Genomic DNA, 22,807 nt, shown 5'->3' with positions numbered 1-22,807 from the left:
CATCTTGATTTGGAACGTTATAGACTCACGCTCGTTTATAGAATCATATTTTCAAGGTGAAATCAGAAATTCTCTCTTTGGTTTACCGAAGCATGACTTTGGAATGCACTTTGAGATTTTCCTTTTGGACAGTAGCGGAGCTGGGTGTATAACGTTCCAAATACTGAGCTTGTAAAACCTGTGTTGATTTCAGCTTTGACTCTCACTCCTGATTGTACTGTTGTATAAAGCATGAAATGAATTGCGATCACAGAAACATAATCTCTATAATAAACTTGAGAAAAAAAATGTAAATCCACCTTTTAAAGACATAACAGTGTGTTTAATCAATAAACACTTCAGTAGTCGCAGTATTATTCCATCCGTATAGCCAGTATTTTATTCCTTGTCGCCGGTGGCTACCCAAGAGCCAACAGTTGAAAAATAGAAGAAAATAATAAATTCAATTAGAGTAGTTTAAAGATCTTGCTCAGAGGCAGAGCTTTTAGTTGTGTTTGCCGTCGTTAAACTGTGCGTTTTTGGAAGACTTGAAAGTTTGAAGAAACTCTTTAGCCTTCTGCAACTCCTGCTTCTCCCTCGACTTGTCCCACTTGTGTTCACTCGCTAGAATCTCCACCACACGCTGCAACGCCCTCGCCGCTGCGTCTGTGTCCAAGAACGCTATTCTACATCTCCTTGCTATGAAATCAACAGCTGACTCGCAGTACTCGTGCCTTGCACAGTAAGCAACCTCTGCTTCCAGAAACGGATGTCCATGTGCCAACCGTTTCCCCAAACCCTCCTCCTGCATTTAAAGAACCAGAACCAGATCATAAACCGGATGTAGTCAATCCCCTAAACGTTATCAAGATGGAAGACCATAACCGAACCTGAGCAATGGTGGCCACTCGGTCAGCCATTGAACCATAGGCATGAGACAAATGCTTAGCAGCAGCTGTGTCCATTGCTCCAGGAACCACTTTACCACCATATGTTTTCTTCATGCGCACGTATTGCTGCGCAAGAGCTGTGAAAGAAGATGGTTCCCATCCATAAGAGCCTAGAATCTGTAGCTTCTGTGTTACACATTCGTTGGTTGGACTCAGCTTTCCAGATTTGATTGCTGCATCAACCGCATCTTCCGCCATACTGAAATAAATTCACAGTGAGCAAATTGATAACAAAACCTTACAAACATTTTGCTAACAACTCCCTCACCTTCGATAAGTAGTCCATTTTCCACCAGTGATTGTGACCAGACCAGGGTTCTCCTCGAAGACAACGTGGTCTCTGGAGATACTCTCTGTGCTCTTTGCTGTCGGATCCATGGCCAATGGACGGATACCACTCCAAGCAGAAAGCACATCAGTACGTCGAACCTAGTGATAGATAATAACTGTTTACGAGAGATGTGGTCCAGAGTTAAACTGACTATTCTATCTCTAAGCTGAATCTGGACATACCTTAATGTTAAGATAGTCGCTGATTGCATCCAGTATAAACTGAATCTCATCCTCATGAGGTTCAGGAAGCGGAGTGATTGATGTGTTAGAGTCTGTAGTGCCTGCTACTGTTCTTCCCAACCACGGTAACATGAACACAACACGACCATCCTTAGTTTTAGGGACTATCAACCCCATCCCTTGTGGAGAATAGTAATCAGGGAGCACGATGTGTACACCGCTGCTTGGACATATCATCGGTTTCTTATCTTCATCAACCATCTTCCTAATCGAATCACAGAACGGTCCAGCCGCATTAACAACCACTTTCGCATAGCTATCAAACTCTTTCCCTGTCAAAATAAAACATCTCATCAATAACTGCACAGACCAGAGGGAAGTTGCTACTAGTGACTGTACCTGTGAGATTGTTACGAACCCTAGCACCAATGATTCTCTTAGTAGCATCATCTGTAATAAGCGAGACAACCTCAGCATGATTGAGAACAGCAGCACCAGCCAACGCAGCCGTACAAGCCAACCCCACATTAAGACGCGAATCATTCATCTGCCCGTCGTAATACACAACAGTGCCCCTCAAGCTCTTGTCTTTCCCTTTCCTCGCGAGAGTCGGGAAGAGCTCAGCAGACTCCTGAGCAGAGTAATACCTGGAGAGATGCAACAAGCGCGGTCCCGCGACCAAGTCGTACATCTTCAGTCCCATCCAGAAGTAGACAACTTCGAACCAGTCGAAACAAGGCGTCATACAAGGTAAAGCATGGCAGAGATGTGGCGCGTTCTCGATGAGCTGTTTACGTTCTTCAAGCGCGTGGAATACAAGCTTTAGCTGTCCGTAATCAAGATTGAAAACAGCTTTCTCCAAGTACCGAACACCTATTCAAAGAGACGACGCATCAAGCTCAATGTGATGCAGCATAGATTTAAACTAATCAACTTTTATTTTGTATTTTATTTATTTTAATACTTTTCCTACTTTATTAAAAATACAGATTTTCATATAAATAAGAGAACTTATTGTTTTATTTAATTGTTATTAATCAACCCTTACCTCCATGGATAAGCTTCGTCGAGCGCGAAGATGTCCCAGAGGAGAAATCCTCGCGCTCCACCAGACCTACACGGAGGCCACGCGTCGCGGCGTCGAGAGCGACTCCAGAGCCAGTGGCTCCACCGCCAATGACGAGGACATCGAGAGGATCAGAGGCGGTGGCTCCGATCAGAGCAGACTCTTGAGCGGATCTAGAAGGTACGGAAGCGCCGGGATCGCCGATCCTGCGCCTCAAGGAATCCAGAACCGGACCACCGCCGCCGCCTCTGTCGCTGGAGGCGACAGAGGGAGAGAGGTAGACAGCGCCACCGGATGCGGCGGCGATTGCGGCGGCTCCGATGGATAAACGGCGGAGGGAAGAGAGTGGTGACATGGAGGAGGGGGAGAGATCTCAGAGGATTGCGTTGGGAAGCGAAGCGATCATGGGAATGGGAAGGAGATGAGTCTGTGAAATGATAATGCCAAAAATGGAACGGAGACTACTGTAATGGAAAATTATCCTTGGTTTTACGGTTTCACCCTCGCAGATAACCGTGACGTATGTGGATAAGGGGGTGTTTACGTCATTTACTGCGAATTAGAGTTCCGTGGTCTGAGGGACAGTTTGACTGGAGTGAAAAAAGAGTTTATTGACTTTTCTTGTCTTTTAAAAAGGGGGGTTTGGCTAGGCTGTTAAAACGTAAATTGTGCGTTTAAAAGTAGTTGTAGATCAATGGGTTTGGGCCAGATCTTGAAAAATATGTATAGTTACCAATAGATTTGGGCCTGATATCGAAAAAACATTATTACATACAGTAATTCGGTTCGAAAACAATCTTAACTAGATTTTGACCCGCGCTTTGTAAGCGCGGATATCTTATGATGAATTTTTTATTAATAGATTAATAAATTTTTTGTTAGTTTGTAAGAATTTTTTGTATTTCAAATATTTTTGCAGTTAAATCAATACTTTTAAATACGACATTGACCCGTGGTCAAACCAGATCCGATAATTCGATTTATCTTTTAAGAAATATCCATATTTAGAATGTGTAGAAACCACTGAAACCCAATATTAATCGATTGAACTAATAAATGACCGATATGTAGTCCAAATATATTTAAATTGTTATAGTTTCATAATTTATTATTTTTATTCCAAGTTTTAAGGTTCGATGTTTAGCAATTTTATGAAATTATGACGTTTCCACCAAACTTTTATAGCAAAAATGATAGATATTAAATAATAAAAAACTATAAATATGTCTTGATCATATTAATATTTTTATATAATTTAATACAACTAACATTTCTATAATTATCTTGTGTAATTTATCTTTTTAATTATTTGGGTCATTGTATAATCGGTTTAAATTTGTTATTTACAATTAGTGTTAAGAATTTTTCTTAAGAAAATATATCTTCTTAACGTTTTGCATAGGTATTTTTTATTATTTATTGCAAAATGTAGTTATTTTCACGTATAGTGTTTATATAAATATATTTTATGTAATGACTATTATTGAATGATTATGTTACTTTTCTAAATGATATAAACATTATTTAGAAAAAAAAATCCGTTAATTAAATGATTTGCAATTTATTGAAATGTTTTTGTAGTATCTAAACCTGTAAAATTATTTTTTGGTTTATTTAGTTGTTTTTTATAATTATTATCGATATGATAAAAATATTAGAATTGTATTTTAGGAATTTTTGTTTACCTTTTTTACTTAGTTTTTTTAACAACTTTTTTGCTTAGTTAGTTATTTAACTATTAGAATTAATCAAACAAATGTTTTTATATTAGAATCATATTTTGTAGAATTGATATATTAGAATTGATATATTTTTTATTGAAAAAGATTTTAGAATTGATATATTAGAATCATATTTTTAAAAATAATTTCTAAACCATTGAAAGAAAGAAAAGTTCTAAACCACTGGCCCAATATAAACTATTTATCAGTTTATATGTTCTATACATGTACTCTAAACCTTTACGAATTCGATTAGGATAACTTTTGGAAGATATGCTTTTTTAAAAAAAGTTTTCCATACTGATATAGACTCGTTGCTATCCTAAAAATTCAAATACTAACCACCCATCATGAACCTTGCAGATTAGTACCTTCAACACTCAATTCTTTTCAGTTTTCACCAAACCTTCTAGAGAGCTAAAGTTAGTGTCTATGACGCCACCAAGAGCTCCCTTTGGTTGCTCTCCATGACCTTGCTGTAATATGTTACAAACACACACTATTAAGCACAGAACAATAATGGAAAGATACATAAAGAGACTACAAAGAGACTACAAAGTACAAACTCACGTTGACAGCAGGAAGGTTCTTCCAGAAATGAGTGGTCACATAACTTGTACATCTATCTTATTAAAACAGAAGTACATATATAAAAATACCCTTAGTTTTCAAATTTAATTACACTTCTTGCCATTGAGAATTAAATTGAGTTTCCTATTTAAATACTTGTATTTTCAGTTAGATTAATGTGTTTCTTTTTCTTTCCTATTTTAATGATTGTCTTTTTCAGTTAAATTAATGTGTGTTTTTTTCTTTCCTATTTTAATGTTTGTCTTTTTAGTTAGATTAATGTATTTTTTTATTTTTTCAACAATTAATGATACTTTAAAGTTATATTTTTGTCAACTTAAAGTTGTCTAAACTATTTGAAAATATAAATAATAGTCAAAAGTAAACATGTGAAGTAGATAAACAATAATCAAACACCAAAAATATTTAAAATATATATTTATTCTCCATCCAAATATTGAAGTTCAACCTATTTTTTAATTTTTAGTTTAGGTATTTTGGCTTACATTACTCAAATTTATATGTTTTGATAAAATTAAAGTATATATAAATTTTGAAAATTTTAAAATAATTCAAACGGGTTATCTGTAACCGAACCGAACCAACAAATACCTGAATCAAACTGAAACCAAAATTTATAAATATTTGAATGTTGCTGAAATCTTTAAACTCGGGAATCTCAAACTCAAATAGATTTTAACCGAACAGTGGGTATCCAAATACACATCCCTAACATAGTCAATGTAAAATGATCAAGTATTACAAAGACATCATTTAGTATAAATGAATAAAAACTAAAACAGAAAATTAATACCCGTGCGGTCGCACGGATCAAGATCTAGTTAGAAATAAAGCTAATGGCTTTCATTCTTTAGCACCAGTCACACACAAAAAAAAATTATTCTCCATTGCTTCACGTGAAAACATCAAAAACAGAGATAAAACCCAAAACTTTTGCTCCATTTTTTTGGGTTTCCTTAAACTAACAATCATATATATATATATATATATATCTGGTTCTGAGCTCAAGACTCAGCAGCCTTGAGTATCTCCTAAGCCAGCTTTCATTATTAATCAAAATTTGAATCCGCTCTAGAAGAGATTCCTTCTTAAAATCAGACTATACTCACTACAACTAAACTAATCATCAAAACCAGATTTCTCTACTAACTCGAGTACTTTACAACTAAACTTCTAACTGAGCTTGATGGATCAAAAGAGTGTAACTTTTATATTTACCTATTCTGGTATTCTGCAACTGGAAGCATCTTTCTGTAACTTAATTTAATCAGCTATAGTTTGTTTCATTCAAGCGGCTAAGCCTAATGGGTAATTACCAGTACGAAGTCCGTTGGGCTTTTCTTAAGCGCGGAGTTTAATAAACTTTCGGGGATAATTCATAAGAAATAACTAAACAATGTTAAAATCTTAGTGTAAATAATTTGATATCTGAAGGTCGATGAAAAGAGCAAGTACCATACAGATTGACGTATATATTTTGTATATAAACTGGGTAGATAATCTATATATAATAGCAAACCATTGATGATGTCATCAACTTTTTATAGGAAAAAAAAAACTGAATCCAACAGTCAGATTTCTTCTTTATTTTTGATCTAACGGACATAAAATTCTATTGCTCTGAGTGGCTTACGTCACCAAAAACTGTTGTATTTAGCCGTCTTTCCTCTCATCCTCAAACAACGCAACCCTTCAATCACACCTCTCTCTGATCAATATATGTACTCTATTTAGCATCTTTCCCTGAATCGTTTTAGCCTCAAACATCACAATCCTCTCTGATCAATATATGTATATATACGCTTCATGTTTTTTCATATGATGCAAGGTAGTCACTCAGCAGACGTCTCTTCTATGGGACACTTCGCAAACGCCGTCTTCATTTCGTGCAGTGGGGTATGGTAGGAATTTATGGGAACGTTTGAGGACGAGCGAGTTTACAGTTTGACCGGAGGACCTAGAATCATCATGCTTCTATATATATACCAAATTTGCTGAAGAAGACAACATCAATTAAGGTTTAAGAAAGCGACTTAGGTTTCCTTTATGAGTGTTTTCTTTTAGTTTTTTTTTATATCTCGTTTTAAGGTTTTAACAAAAGCACTCTTGTTTTTTTATCAACGTTTCGCGGTTTCGGTAATACTTAATGTTCTATAATTATGCCCTGTTCGTTGCTTGAATGAAGTCTCAAAAACGTGCGATCACAAATATAAAAGGATTTAAAGTGACAAATCAGCAACTGGTTAACATTATGATTTTGAGGATGCATAAACCTGCCGCTTACGTCACATAATACATGTGTATGAGCCGCTGAAAATTACAGCAGAAAATAAAAATGGTGAAAACACTACCACCGACATCCCCGGCGGCAACCGTACAAACAACACGCTGCATCAAATTGATCTCCAGACTCTCAAGCTTGTTATTTTTTGTCGCTGGACTCTGACGCTGCATTCAAGTAGCGAACAGGGCCTCATAACCTTGAAAACACAAATAGAGTTACTTTTTGCTCAATTGTTAAACTTCTTCGGATGTTTCTCTCATGTATTCAACTTCAAGGTTCAATATCTGTTTATATGCTAATGGGCAGGACAAAACAAGATACACAATCATAAACATTCTTTTCAGCTTTTTTACTTGCTCTTCTCTATACTATTTTGTGTCGCCTGAACTCTAAAAGCAAGTCGCCCTTTTCTTTTACTTTTCTCTTTATTGTAAGCATTTTCTTTGACTCATATGTCTCATGTCCTTCACCTTTCTTGTAGACTGTTATTATATATGTGATGTGTGTTTGTCATAAGTCATTCTCCATCTTGTCATATCCTTCTATCATCGCCAAGCATGTATTGGAGGGGAGAACACAAAAGCTTACTCCAAGGAAAAAAACATTAGCACCAGCAGTTAGCTATGAATGGTTTAGTTTTATGCTTTTCTACTTGTAAAAATTGTAGTGGATTCAAATAGGTTTTGTAATGAAAAGAGGACTCATATCAGCTGAGATCGAGGAGACACTTATACGGTGGCAAAGCTATTGATAATGATGGGGGAGATCGAGCCAGTGACAATGGAGGTGGAGTTACATATACAACCTCATATTTGTATATCTTATTTTGTAACTACAAACAAATTTAATTATATTTTTTGTATTTTATTTAATTATTTTATTTTATTGATTCTATAAAATTACATTTTTCTATTAAATTGTATAAGTTAGCCACAACACATCTTGGGGCAATTAAGTGAAAATAACTGCAGTCACGATTGTGTGTAATTGTGGACAATATAGCTACAAATATAATCTCTTGCTATGTGTAGAAATTAGCTATAAATAACATTGTGGCTATGTTATAAGAAAAATGGCCATGAATCGATCATAAAAATGCCTTTTATGTCACTGATAAAGACGATAGCCCAAAGGCAGTGTTTCCAAACTCGGACCAAATCGATCATAAACTGGACAACAATATGGATTGGATTAATGTTAAAATCTAACTAAAATTGAACCAGTTAAAACTCTATGTTTAACCATTAAAAATTCAGGAATCGACAATACAATGAATCGGTCAAAATCTGGTTCGTATATAAAGTAAAATTTTGTTGATCAAACAATTAAATTTTCCTTTTAAAAAAAAGTAAAAATAAGTTGAAAAATTAATAAAGTATAGTTTTTTTTTACGTCTTTGCTAGTCACAAATACTATTTTACATGTCAAGATACTGTTTTTTTTGTCTACTTCTCACTTATGTTCAAAACTTTAATAATTGAAATATTTATGTTTTTGAAATTTGTATAATTTATAAAAGAACAAAACACTTGTTTTATATCAAAACATAGGTTTTTAACTAATGTGTATATAATTTTTTAAAAGGTGATGAAGATATAAAGTGATAAAGATCTGGAGGATAAAGTTTAAATGTGTTTTTCATATTGATTTTATATTTGAACTATTAAATTATTTTATTACTTTTGTTACATTTCAGTTGTTATTTTTAAGTTTTTATCAACATTATGACTATTGAACATTTTATTTGATATGATCTATCTTTTTAAAAATATGCATATTATTTAAAAATATTGTTAAATATAATTTTCGAACCCGGTTTGAATCCGATTGAATTATAATAACCCATGTGACCTAAAATGGAGAAAAGCTTGAGAGAGAAAGAGAGATGAATATATTTTTTTGCTTGTTTAACAATTTTTGTTTTTGTTTTTTGAGAACTTTAAACTATTTTAGCATTTTATTTTCATTATATAATATGTACATATATAATATATCTCGCCAATTTTGTGTACGATAAAAAGAGTTGATAAATATGTGAGATAAATGAAATAGAAATGAATAAGTAATAAATATAAATATTACATATATATTATTAATATTTCAAAAAATAATTTATATTTTTAGTAAAGTATTTATATGCTTGTTTTAAAATTATATTTTTTTGTTTTTTAGAACTTTTAAACTATTTTAGCATTCTATTTTCATCATATAATATGTACATATATAATATATCTCGAAAATTTTGTGTATAATAAAAAGATTGATAAATATGTGAGATAAATGAAATAGAAATGAATAAGTACAAAATATAAATATTAGATATATATTATTAATATTTCAAAAATAATTTAAAGTTTTAGTAAAGTATTTATATGTCCGCGCATTTGCGCGGGTTCGTTTCCTAGTTATAGTAATATAAATGAGATCATGATGTATATAGCCTAGTGATTAATTTGTGATAATACTGACCAAGTACCATACAGATTTGTATCCGCATAATGTACATAATTCACCTAGTGATGAGATCACATACACTAAAGACGAGTTTATAAACTCAATTTTTTTTAAAAAAATAACAAAAAGACATAAAAATGAAGATGATGATGATGATGATGAGTTTATCGAATTTGATAGAAGTGACAGTTTGGAAGAAATTAGCAGATAGGAGAATACGTACCAGAGTTGAGAAGAATCTTACACTGCTGCTGATGTTGCTGATACACTTGTTGTCAGAGATGAGTCAAGTAAAAGATAACCATATGCAGTCGCTCCCAACTTCAGGTGGAAGTGGAGAATCAGTCTGATGTCATGCATTACATACCCAATGGTCATAATAAGAAGGCTTTGCGTCAGCAGAATACTGCTATAACAGAGCCAAACGATCACTTGTTTTCTGCAAATTATGGTGGAGTTATGGAACAAGCCTTGGTGCTTCTACGGTTGGTTCCCACGGACAGGTCAACATCCCTAAACGAACCTCCTCTTTCAGCGAGAGTCATTACTCAACTTCAAGACTGCTCTAGATTGAGAGGCCTGGGCTTATCTGATGTCAAGTGCAAATATCAATGGAACGGACTTCTCCACAGCTGGTGGTTGATTTGGAGCAGCAAGCTCGAATGGTGCAAGAGCTTGATTGGTTCGGTCTTGAAATGTGTTCATGATCAGAACGGTGTTCATGTGATCCAGAAATGTATAGAGCGTCTTCCTCAGGATTGTATACAGTTCATTTATTTCCTCATTTTTATGGGAAAGTCTTGGCTCTTTCAACACACCCTTACTTAATGGATGTCGTGTAATCCAGTTTATATTTAAGTCAGTAAATAAATGTATTTTGGATTTACACTGGCTTAAGTTAAAAGTTAAAACCTCATTTTGGTTGTGAAGCATTGCTGTTTAATTATCTAAAGCAATGGCTTATCTTAGGTCTTACTCTATAGTCTACAGAAAAAGATCAATGTAAAATATCCTGAGGCTCAATATTCATTGTTTCTAAGCACTGACGTTTTGAATCGAACATTATGCACCCATCAAAGTCTCAAAGAGCGAGGGATTTGGTTCATCTAATAGCAGCAATTCCAACATCTGTACCAAAACTATGTATAATGTATCAGCCAACACTATCTCATGCACAACCGAACCTGCTTCTTCTTCTTCTTCTTTACATAAATATAATGTGGTGAGAATCTCATTTCCAAATGATATCGCCCAAGAAGCGCAGAGCAGGGACACCTCTGATCTCCATATCGACCAGGGGAGCCTCCATTAATGTCAAAGCAGAGAGTTCCGAATCCTCTCGTATCATATCTAGAGCGCGCATCTGGTCCTGCACGTTCATTTTTGTCACCGTTTACATGCACTTCACTACAACAAAACATAAATGGACAAAAAACTCTCTTTGATTCTTTGGATTGAGGAGAAGTCTATCCGTGTATATAATACCTTTCTCTTAATGGAACAAAATTTGCAATCCGAGGAGGAGGGAGGGAGAATCTGATTAACAACAAGTCTTTTGACGGGGACACTTTCTTTCTTCAAGGAAGCACTTAATCTAGAAGACTCGCTCACAGCCATTACCTATCGAGATGTCAATGAACATTAAGATATCTTAATTTTGAAATGAAAATGTCTTTTAACAATGCATACCGTTGGGATAGTGACAATGACGAACTCTGTTGACTCTGTGTTACGAAAAAGCTCGCGTACTTTAACCATCCTTTCTCTTAGTCTTTCCAATTTGTCAGCCTTTTCACATCCGCAGAAAATTTTAGAGAAGGAATTGAAACAGTGTCATCACAGAGTATATACACATACGACTTACAGCATCAGGCTGGTTATCTTCTTTCCCAAACACTGATTTGATTGCTGATGTAGCTGAGGTTATTTTCTTCCTAAGCTGTAAAAATGCAGAAGAGAGACAAAGGTCTCAGAAACTGAGAAGGTAAAGTAAATGGTTTTATCTGACATCTCCACCCCCACCTTCAGGATTTTACCTATGGACGCGTCTAAGAAGTCTGGTAAGGAGAGTAGTCTCAGTGTATGCCCCTGTAAGTAGCAAAGCGATTTGTCTTAACAGTAATTTTGACTAATTTCCAGTACAAGTTATACATACTCACAGTTGGTGCAGTATCAAACACGATTCTAGTGAACATGTTATACTCAGGTGATTCCAAGAATTGAATGACCTGTGAACACCCTTTGAGAGACTATCAGCAGAGACAAAAAAAAAATCAAAAGAAGGATCAGAGAATATATATATAAAACCTTAGAGATGGCAATGGCTTCATCCAATCCAGGAGGCGGTGTGTCTAGTAATTCTCCAAGTTTAAGTTCTCCCAACTTCATCAACCCTCCCAAGAAAAAAAAACAAAGTCAATATCATATAATGATTAGTATCAGAAACAATAAAGCTACTTACACAACTACCTGTTCAACAAGCATCCCAAGTCCCATACCATCCATAAAGTCTTTAACCTCAGTTCCTTCATTCATCTGGGAGGCGCTACGAAACTCTTCTCTAGCCTTCTCAGGGTTTATCTGTTCAAAATCAAAAACTCTTATTTTTTTTTGAAGTGTTAAAGAATCATCAACGAACCAAAGATGCTGTCCTAAAAAAACATATATCCACATACTTCAAGAGCAAACAAAGGAGAGTCAGGTCCTTCAACAGGCACAAGCATTCCTCCAGTCAAATCCTAACAACAGAGACAGCTAAACCAATCATAAACCAAATAAAAAAAAGTCACATTCTTTTATACTTTTACCTGAGCAAAAGAATCGCTAAGTGAGTGTGCTGGATCTGTGGACACAAGGAGAGTCGGGTGTGCGTTGTTGGCGAACCTCACAGCTAAAGAAGCAGCGCAGCTGGTCTTGCCGACTCCTCCTTTCCCTCCGAGCATGTAGTACTTCCGTTTCGTGCCGGAGACCATCTCCTTGGAGCGAGTTTCTATGTTTGACAGGGAGAGAGAGAATCATCGCCGGGGAGATTGTGGATGAGGAGAGACTTGTTCGAGGCGAGAAAGAGATGAAATGAGTTGTTGGAGGCGAGAATCTGAGTTTGCATAGAGAAGGAGGAGAAGATGATAGTAGTAGAGAGGACGAAAGATTCGCCATTTTTTCTTTTTGCGTCTGCTTCTTCTCTCTTCTTTCGACTGTTATCGTGTCTATGTTGCAACACACACATAAATAATGAAGACTTTAATGTTCTTTTAGCACACTGATTTGGAAAAAGAGGTGGAACCTTAGAGAGAAGTTAGAGAGGAGAGAGGAGTAGATTGGGTTTTTCTTTTCCTGGCTCACGTCGTCGGCCGGACTCTTTCTGGATCATTTCCCTTTTGTTCTCTCGGTTGGCTTCTCTTTTGTTTCCGTTGGTGCATTGTATTTTTGATGGCCGGTCGGCTCGAGCGACCGCCGTGGCTCCTGTTCCGACAAAGGAGAACAGTCGGCTAAAGTTTCCGCGTCGCTATACTCTTCTGTCGACAGCGGCTCTAGTTTTTCTTTGCGGTTTTTAATTTAAGTTTTTCCTTTTTTCTTGATTTCTTTTCTTCGGTGCGTTTGTGGGTTTCGGTTAAACTCACGTCGTGGACGGTGGAAGTTTTCCGGTGTAAGGCTTGTCGAGAGTGGTGAAGCTTCATCTTGGGTCTGTAGCAATGGATTGAGGGCGAGATCTCGTTAGAGCGATTGATTCTCGCCGATATTGGATCCCCCGGTTTCGTAAGATGGTTGCGGTAGAGTTAGATGGAGGATTGGAGTTCCGATGTGGTCCGGCGGTCCGAAGATCTGGTCGCCGGAGAAGACTAGAAGCGTGGGCGGTGGTGAGTCGGCCTGACAACACGTGTTCCCTCGACGTCGAGGATAGCAACACGTGTCCGTGCTGTTCTTCGGTTTGATCGACGAGGCGGCGGCATCACCTTTCGCTTAGTGATTAGGATTTTTAAAGTGGACCGGCTTGTTTAAAGGCCCATTTGAGTTCCGAGTTTGAGACGAGTTTTTTGGACTTGTATTTTGTTGTATTTGTTGTATTGGGCTTGGTCCCTTTTTATTATAAAAATCATTGACTGAAAAAAAAAATGTTCTTTTAGCATTACATTATAAAAAAAGTAACAGAAGCTTTATGTGTCTACACAAGAAAATCTAAAAAGACACAAAAACATGTGAATTTGCCAAGGTCAATGAGAGAGTGTTAGTTAAGACTTTAAAGGATAAGCTTCTATGTTTCTTAGCTTTCTAACTTAACTTGCGCTTACTTAACATGTTTTAGTGTTTTTTTAATTGTTTTTTTCTGCTTGAGAGTAATGTGAATCTTGTACATATATAAGGCAAAGAATCTTATGTTTGGATGAAGAGAAACAGAGCTTATGAATATATATAGACATTGAGAATGATTGGCTGGCTCTGCAGTGTTGTTAGTTGTTAACAAGGTGTTTTTGGCATAGTGGAACTCTTTAGGAAAGCTTGAGATGCTTATATTGCCTTTATCCTATTTCCTAAAGAAACTACACTTGTACATTAAAACAGAGCATTTATCATATACAGAGTACATACAAGTTTCAAGTCTTGAGAACATTCAGTTTCGTGATAACCAAGAAACATAAAACACACACGCAAATCTTGTATAAGAGAAATAAAAAAGTTCGATAATTTAAGTATCTTCGATGGAGATCTGTCTTCAACAGATCGGAACCGGAGCTCCGTTCCACTCCTCGAGACACTCCAACAAAGGATCAATAACCTTCCCATCACAAATCGCCGAGAACACTTTATCAAACTCTTCTCCAGGCGACCTAACACTCTCTCCAGTAAGCAGCTCAGTCCCCAGCTCCTCCCGGACAAACCGGTACAGCGGATAAGACCGACACTCTTTAATCCGGTTATCTATAACCGAACACCCTTCCTCATACTCACCCCTAACACGCTCCACTTCGCTAGGGAGAAGCAGCTTCAGCTCCGTCTCGAACGCTCCTATCTTCTGAAAAACCGACGTGGAGGCATCCGGATCCTCTAAAGCGTGGTCCACAAGTATGTGTCTAAGCTTCTGCATCAACGGGTAAGCAAAGCTGCAAGGATCGTCTGCGTATGAGAACACGTACTCTCTATCAACCACTTGGAAGACATCCCGTTCCGTGAACCTTAACGGATGCAGCTCGCCGTTAGCACCAACCGTTAACACCCGTTTCGCTACCTGGCTCACAACGGTTTTAACTGCTTTCTTCAGATTCTCTTCGAGATGGCGTAGGTCAATGGCTTGGCAGAGCGCAACCAAGTAGGTCGTGGACATCAGCTTGAGGATATCAACAGCCTCCTCTGTCTTCCTGCTCGAGATCAGCCCTAGGGAGTTAACGTCTTGGTTGTGCTGCTCCGCGCTCTGGACGTGGTTGGTCACGGGGTTAGCCAAGAACTGAAGCTCGGAGCAGTAAGAAGCCATGGCTATCTCCGCGCCTTTGAACCCGTAGTCGAGGCTAGGGTTTCTCCCGCCTGATAGGTTTGAAGGCAGACCGTTGTTGTAGAAGTCGTTTACCAGCTCGGAGAACTGCGCGAACATGAGTTTCCCGATGGAAGCGATGGCTAAGCGGGTGTTGTCCATGGCGACGCCGATCGGCGTGCCTTGGAAGTTACCGCCGTGTAGTGCTTTGTTCCTCGAGACGTCGATGAGAGGGTTGTCGTTGACCGAGTTGATCTCACGCTCTATCATCTTGGTCGCTGCTCTGATCACCTCTATCTGTGGTCCTAGCCATTGTGGTGACGTCCTTAGCGCGTACCTGCAGCTTAATAGAAAGAAATCTCAGCTAACCAAGCCAAACTTCAAACTCTTGTGTAGGCCTTAAGCTATAGGTTATTTGGGATATCTTAGAAGATTTTAAAATCCGCTGCAGAACCGCCAATTTTCATTCAAATCGGTTCGGATAGTGTTGAATTTGGGTCGGTTTGGATAAAAAAACTAAGAATCATCTAATACCCGAAAAAAATCCAGGTCTTGTTTGATTCCAGTGTTATTTTCGATAATTTGAGTAATGATTATGGGTTGCCCAAAAAAAAAAGAGTAATGATTATGTATTTCTAATAAAACATCTCGTAAATATGATCATTCAGACAAAAATTTTGGATTATTTAGAATATTTTGGATAAATATCTAAACATTTTGAATAATTTTGGATATTTAAATAATGTAATTTTTTAATTTTTCAATGATACTAGTAGATTTTTTTAAATTGTTTAGGTGTGTATATATATACATATGATTATGTTATATGTCTAATTAATAATGATATATGATCGAGTATCCTTTTTTGTTCAGATATTTTAGATATTTAAATATGAAAATATAATAATCATTTAAGTATTTGAGAGTTTTGGTTCGTGTTGTGATTTCAGTTATTCCGGTGGTCATTTTAATTGGATACTAGATTTTGATCCGCGCTTTCAAAGTGCGGATTTATTTTCCTTTTTTTTTGAATTGACAAATATTTAGTAAATATCATATTTTAATATATTTGTTTTCTATAAAAGACTTAAGTTTTTAATCTTTCTTTATCGTGTTTCATTTTAAAATAGTATAGTCATGAGTACAATATCCGGATCCGAAGAACCAATCCGAAACTAATCCGAAAATCAGGATTCTGAACCCGATCAGACTCATGGTAAATATCTGAATGAGTTCTAAATTGCTATATCCAAAAAACCGGTCCCGAACCCGACCCGAACCAAAAACCGAATGAATATCCAAAGATATCCAAAATGTGAATATATATTTAAAAATATATGTTATAATTATTTTAATATTTTAAATTAATATTATAAGTTAACTATAGTAGTTATTTTCGGTACTTTTGAATATTTTTGGATAAAATATGATAGTTTGGATAAAAGTTTATCCAAAAAACTGTATAGAATATATTTTTTTTTTACTTTGGTTACTTTTGAATAATTTAGATACAAAAATTTGAACCAAATCGGATACTTTGGTTACTTTGAGTACAAATAACCGAACCCGTTTTAGATACTTTTATTTGGTTATTTTTCAGGTTCTTATGCATGAGAACCGAACCCACCCGGACCCGGAAAGACCCGACTCGAACCCGACCCAAAATTTTATAATACCCGAATGTAGTTTAATTTCAAAATCCTAAAAACCCGATAGCCAAAAGAAACGATATGTACCCGAACGTCCAGGTCTAATGAGTATTTATGTTTAGAAAATTAAATTTTATTTTTAATTAATTAAGTTGGTATAACTCTGATAAATTAATTTTATTATGTGGTTAACTTTTTAATAAAAAATTATATACTTTTTTTTTTTTTTTTGACAGCAACAAACAGACTCATATAGAAAAAAAAAAAAAAAAAAAAAAAAAAAAAAATTATATACTTTTAATAAAAAAAAAAAAAAAAAAATTATATACTTTTAATAAAAAATTATACTTTTCAATGAAAAAATTCAAATTATTTTATGAATGCTTAAATTATATTTAAAAAAATATAATAATTTTGAATTAAAAAAAATTAATAATTAAATGATTAATTTTTGTTCATTACACAAAATATTAAGAATGCTTGAAAATAAATTATTTGAACTTGGAGAAAAAAACTAAAATTAGATCTGATTTTTTAATCGGTCCAAACGGCCCAAGAAAAATGATGTGGGCAGTGGACTTGATCCAAAAAAATGACCCAATATAGATGTTTTATTAATATTACTTGATTGTCTTTAATGAAATATGCAATATTAGTAACGAAAATGATATTTTTAAGTAAAAAATGCAATAAGATCTTGCTTTAATAGTATAGATTTTCCCATGCGTAATTCAGTTACTTGAGAAGCAAAAGACATTACCGATCTTGTTTAGGTTTTTGAAGCGGATCCAATTCGTGGAGCTGCTGAGCTTCTTTAACGTAAGAGCTTCCGCGTAATATATGTTCCATAATCGCAGCTGCTTCAATCTGACCAGGGTGATGCTTAAGCTTATGCGTTAGATGATCAGTAAACTCAGGCTTCCCTTGCATAACCTCAGCGAACATCGCAGACATAACTTCAGACAAAACCGCCAAAACATTCGTCTCAAACAGAACCGTCGAAGCCAAACCCGATCCGACCCCTGTCCCGTTCACAAGCGCTAGCCCTTCCTTTGCCTGCAGCTCGAAAAAGGACGGTACTCCGGCGAGCCTAAAGGCATCGGAGGCAGTGAGAGTCTCACCGGTGGGACCCACGGCTTTTGCATTGGGACGGCCGGTTAGTAGTCCGGCGATGTAAGAGAAGGGAACAAGGTCGCCTGATGCGGTGATGCTACCACGGAGAGGGATGCATGGAGTGATTTCGTGGTTAAGAAGCTTTGTAATGGCTTCAAGAATCTCGAAACGTATTCCAGAGTAGCCTTGGAGGAGAGTGTTGACACGAACGAGCATAGCCGCTCTAGTTGTGGGCTTAGGTAGCGTGTGTGACGTGTCTCTGACGCCGGCGCCGAATATTCCGGCGTTCAAGAACCTGATCAGGTCATATGTTGCATGTTTCCGTTAATTTCATCCGTGACTAAACAAATATTAACACAGAAATATTTTTTCTTTAGTGTTTCAAAAAAAAAAAAATCTTTCATTTTTACGAACTATTTTAGATACCAAAATATATAAGTAAAGTTCGGTGTAAGAAGTGAATGTCATTTAACTAATAGTTTTGTCTAACTTAATTTCACCTATTATTGCCAAACACCAAACTAATTCAGCTAATTAATATTGGTACGAACATATATACCACCTATAATAATAATGATTTGGTACCCACAATTACCAAAGAAATGAAAACTTTTAGGCGAAAGATAGATCACCTAAAACGTATATCAGTTACAATAAATAGAAAATTTTCATTATAATAATTTTCTTACTTACATACTAGAAACGGTATGGTATTATCCTAAAATTTACTCTATCCGTTTCTAAAATATGCATTTCTACAAATTTCACTCCTATTAAAAATATTATAAGTGGTCACAACTAAATCTATTATTTATTTTATTATATATTTCGGTAAATGTTAACCAATAATATTTAATTAATTTAAATATTTTTCAATCTATATTTTTAAAATCTTTTAATTAACATCAATAAATAAATAAAATTCCATATAATCTATTTTGTAGTAGAACAAAAAAAATCTAACTTTCTAGAGAACAGGTAGATTTTTTAAAAGTCTAAAACAGTATTCAAATAATTTTAAAACGTAGATGAGGAAAAAAAAAACCTAACAATTGGTGTTGAGAAAATAAATATTACCTAATAAGCTCCTTTTGAAGTGCACCGCCTTGTTTGGTTCTTCTATGGGATGTTGCACCAAACCCTGTGGTGACTCCATAACTATCCGTGCCACGGTTCATGCTCTCCATCACCCAGTCGCTACTCGCCTTAACCCGGGCACGAGCCTCCTCCGCAAGCTCCACCATCACTCCTCCGCTAGCCACGGCTGCAACTTGACCAATCGTCAACGTCTCTCCTCCTAACCGCACCGCCCCTTTTCTATAATCTTCCACCATACGTTTCACCTCCTCCAAGTGGCTCCCTTTCAAAGCTTCCGCCGCCGCGTTCCAGTTCAACGGATCGCCGGAGACGGCGACGATGTGGTTGTTGTTTTGTTTGCACAACTCCATGGTCACCGAGTGTAAAAGATTGGATCGTTTTGAACAATATTATACAAAACAAATGCACTGAATATGCGTATATGTATCTAATTACACGTTGCTCTTACAAGATGATTGATTTATATTTTTCTGAATTTTATATAAATAAAAAGGGATTGCAAAGGAAACTTTATTTGATTGCAAATAAATTTTCCTGAGAAAAATGTGAGCGACAATGGAGGTTTTAAATAGAAGCGAAGGGTTGGTGAGAACCAGACGGGTGAGAACCGGACGAGTTAGTTGAAATGTGTCTACAGCCGTCGGATGTTCCTTGCAATCTGGCTGATGTATGTTAGCCACGTGGCTTCCATGTTGTAAGAGTAGTCTTACTTGTCGATCTCGAGCGTCAGGTCTTGGCAGAGATTAGGACACGAAGTTTGGTGTGAGTGTGAGCAATACCACAGAGCCAATTTCACAATACTCATACTCATATATCATTTTTTCCTAGCTGTTAGGATCCAAAATCAACCACAAATAAAGTGGATCGAAGGCCCATACCCATCAACAAATCGATGTCAATTCAAAGAGACCAAACATGGATTTTAAACCGAATAAAAAGATGTGTCAGAAATATTATGAACTTAGCAAAATCCAGTGTACAAAAGAACTATAATTGACACCAAACGAGATCAATTATGGAAGAAGAAATTCCGAAGATTGAAGAAGTAGCTGAAAATCGTTATAAGAAGGAAGTCTAGATAAAAAAAAGACATACGTGAAAAACTTTAGAGAAAGAACTCACAATACATTTCGACCTCACCAAGCTCGCTTTAGATCTTTTCTTACTTCAATCTCAATTGCAGTTTTTGATCTCATTCTTTATTGTATTCAACTTCCAGAAATCAATAAAAATCCATTATTGTCAACCGGAATCTATTTAAATCATTGTGTTCGAAAGAAATTGTTTCCTACATCCTTATTTTTCCATGTTTTACATCTCAAACACTACAAAATACTTTCTATCTTAAAAATAAACCACGATTAACTGTGTTTCGAGACCTTGATCAAGTCTCCGAACGCAGATAATCTCACTCAAACATGACTAGTTCGACAAGTAATTCCATCGACTCAGCAAAATCGATATAATATCTACTGACTCGATCAAACGGCCAACAAAACTTCTGGCCTAAGTAAATACAGCACAAATGGCAAACATAGAACTCGCAGTTCATTTCATTTTTTATTAAAAGACGATCACTGAGTACGGCCCCATTGAAGGAATGATAGCAAGCCTCGGAGCTGATCAGACATAGCTCAACTCCCCGAATGAACTATGTCAAAAAACGAACACTCAGTATCCAAACGTGATTGCATAAATAAAGAAAGTAAGGAATAGATACAGGAAACTAACATATATCTTCAACCCAAATCTGAGGAAGTCTGGAGAAATCAAAGCCTTCCACAGACGCTGCGTCAACCTTAAAACGAAGTATTGTTCCCGCCACTTTTTGTCGCGGTACAGAAGCCCCTCGATGACGTGACGACCAGGGTGCGGAGACATGAGTAAAGTCCCTGGACTCTGCTTGTTTCGCTTCATCACATACAGATGACAAAGCTCGTCAAGCCCAAACAAAACACCTTCTTCTCTAGCCCTCACTAGGATCGCCAAAAGATGCCTTAGCAGATTAGGACACATCTAGGTAAAAATAGTCCCAGTATCGTGAGTATTTCGAGAATCAGCTCCGGGATCGGGAAAGAAAGGCCGCAGGTCTCAAAGAAAGACATATAGGCCCATGCCCTACAGTAAACTCCTCAAACGATTTCAGGAGTTTCGAACATGGTGGCCAGATCAATAATAACAGCACGATCAACACCGTGCACGTTATACAGATTCTCGAGCTGGTCGTTCGTGGTCGTCGGAATAGGGAAAGAGAATGATGAAACCATCTTAAGAAAAAAGGAAGTCAACGATGAAAGATGAGATATCACAAAAAATAGAGAAAAGGAAAGCAATTAAGGTTGAGAAAGAACCCCCTTCAGGTATTTAGAGAAAACGTAAAACGCCTCTAACAGCTCTGTCGCTAGTATCAAGAAAGGCAATGATGACCTAGGTAGCACCTTATAAGCGTATGTAACCATTGGAAGTCGAAGCATGTCTCGAACAAGTAATGGCCACGATTAACGAGAACAGTTGCACAGCCTCTTTATTTTATCAAATAAAAGAGACTAGAGGATAAATGTTGGACCCAAAATCAACCACAAATAAAGTGGGTCGAATTTCAAAGTCAATGTCAACCCAAAGAGGCCGAGCATGAATCTTAGGCCGAGTCAAAGGATGGGCCGGGAATATTATGGACTTAGCAAGGCCCAGTGTACAAAAGAACTATAATTTGCACCAAACGAGGTCGATTATGGAAGAGCAAGTTCCAAAAATCGAGGAAGTAGCAAGGAATCGAGTCGTTATAAGAAGAAAGTCTAGACAAAGAAAGAACACACGTGAAAAACCTAGAGAGAGAGTTCACAATACATTTCGACCTCACCAAACTCGCTTCAGATCTTTTCTTAGTTCGATCTCAATCGTAATTTTCGATCTCATTTCTTTATTGTATTCAACCTCTATAAATCAATAAAAGTCTATTTTTGTCAACCAAAATCTGTTTAAATTGTTGTACTCTAAAGATATTGTTATCTACATCCTTATTTCCCCATATTTTATATCTCAAACAGTACAAAATACTTAGTGTAGATTTTCGGATCTACACTAACCGTATAAATTTATTTTATATTTTTGGGATTTTTTCTGATCTTGCATAGAATGTTGCTAAAATGTTAACTCTTTTTATAATAAAAAAGGGTAACCCCATTAATAGCTCATAATACCAAATGTTATCCAGATCGTATATTATATATATGGAGTGTCATTTATTCCCAGGTGACTATAGTATATAGTGATAAAAGGGCCAAAAATTGTGTCTATATTACACTTATGACTTCACCAATTGAACAATAACAAAAACAACAGGAGGGAGTTCATCTTCGTATACAAATTAATTTTACTTAGATGCATGTTGAAGATTTTTTGAAACTCGGTATGATATTTTTTAACAATTGAACTAACACAAAGAAAACAAGTATATTTTTGGTTACAAAAAAAAAACATTTTTGATTTGTTGATGGGATATTGTACGAGTATATTTTTAATCATGGTTGATTCTTTCTAGTCTAAACAAACTACACATGCCATCTAAAACCAAATAAAGAAAAACAACACAGTACGATTAGATCATTATTGTTGAATGACACTTGACAACTACTTTTTGTTTAAACAAGATTTGTGTTGCTAGCTTTTTGTTTGTTTTTGTTTTGGTTTTAGGTTGCATGTATAGTTTAGACTGGTTTAGACTAGAAAGAATCAACCATGATTAGAATTATACTCGAACCATATTCCATCAGCTAACCAACATGTTATTTTGTTTTAGTTCCATTGTTTTAAAATGTTTTAAGAATCTCATGTCGAGTTTCAAACAAATCTCAACATGCAATGCATCAAGTAAAATTCATTTGTATACTAAATGCATAATTCATATGTAGAAAAAACTTGTTGA

The 22,807-nt window shown here is 36.0% G+C and overlaps 3 protein-coding genes across 4 annotated transcripts; all 3 read right to left on the bottom strand.

The window, feature by feature from the left end:
* Positions 1-247: 247 nt before the first annotated feature.
* LOC108861966 (glycerol-3-phosphate dehydrogenase SDP6, mitochondrial) lies at positions 248-2,953 on the bottom strand. The gene is made up of 6 exons (XM_018635967.2): positions 2,491-2,953; positions 1,842-2,315; positions 1,443-1,774; positions 1,198-1,358; positions 870-1,128; positions 248-784 (listed from the first exon to the last, which is right to left on the bottom strand). Exons 1-6 carry the CDS (start codon positions 2,861-2,863, stop codon positions 485-487), a joined length of 1,899 nt encoding a protein of 632 aa, XP_018491469.2. The 5' UTR covers positions 2,864-2,953; the 3' UTR covers positions 248-484.
* Positions 2,954-10,538: 7,585 nt separating this feature from the next.
* LOC108859235 (ATPase GET3B) lies at positions 10,539-12,889 on the bottom strand. The gene is given in 11 exon segments (XM_018633121.2): positions 10,539-10,927; positions 11,044-11,178; positions 11,248-11,346; positions 11,423-11,497; positions 11,581-11,646; positions 11,718-11,786; positions 11,866-11,940; positions 12,028-12,138; positions 12,234-12,296; positions 12,366-12,534; positions 12,536-12,889. Coding segments are annotated over 11 exon segments (1,179 nt in total). The 5' UTR covers positions 12,715-12,889; the 3' UTR covers positions 10,539-10,789.
* A 1,213-nt stretch (positions 12,890-14,102) lies between these two features.
* Positions 14,103-19,420, bottom strand: LOC108857697 (phenylalanine ammonia-lyase 4). Of its 2 annotated transcripts, none has more exons than XM_056986607.1 (3): positions 18,862-19,420; positions 17,432-18,079; positions 14,103-15,365 (listed from the first exon to the last, which is right to left on the bottom strand). In XM_056986607.1, exons 1-3 carry the CDS (start codon positions 19,230-19,232, stop codon positions 14,270-14,272), a joined length of 2,115 nt encoding a protein of 704 aa, XP_056842587.1. In that variant the 5' UTR covers positions 19,233-19,420; the 3' UTR covers positions 14,103-14,269. The 2 variants fall into 2 exon arrangements, with proteins under 2 accessions (XP_056842587.1, XP_056842588.1); XM_056986608.1 differs by having other exon boundaries at positions 14,103-15,359; positions 18,862-19,418.
* Positions 19,421-22,807: the final 3,387 nt, after the last annotated feature.

This window comes from Raphanus sativus, chromosome 5, assembly GCF_000801105.2.
Source record: "Raphanus sativus cultivar WK10039 chromosome 5, ASM80110v3, whole genome shotgun sequence".
NCBI lineage: Eukaryota > Viridiplantae > Streptophyta > Magnoliopsida > Brassicales > Brassicaceae > Raphanus > Raphanus sativus.
The sequence above is the reverse complement of the archived record's forward strand: the minus strand, read 5'-3'. Positions and strand labels throughout refer to the sequence as shown.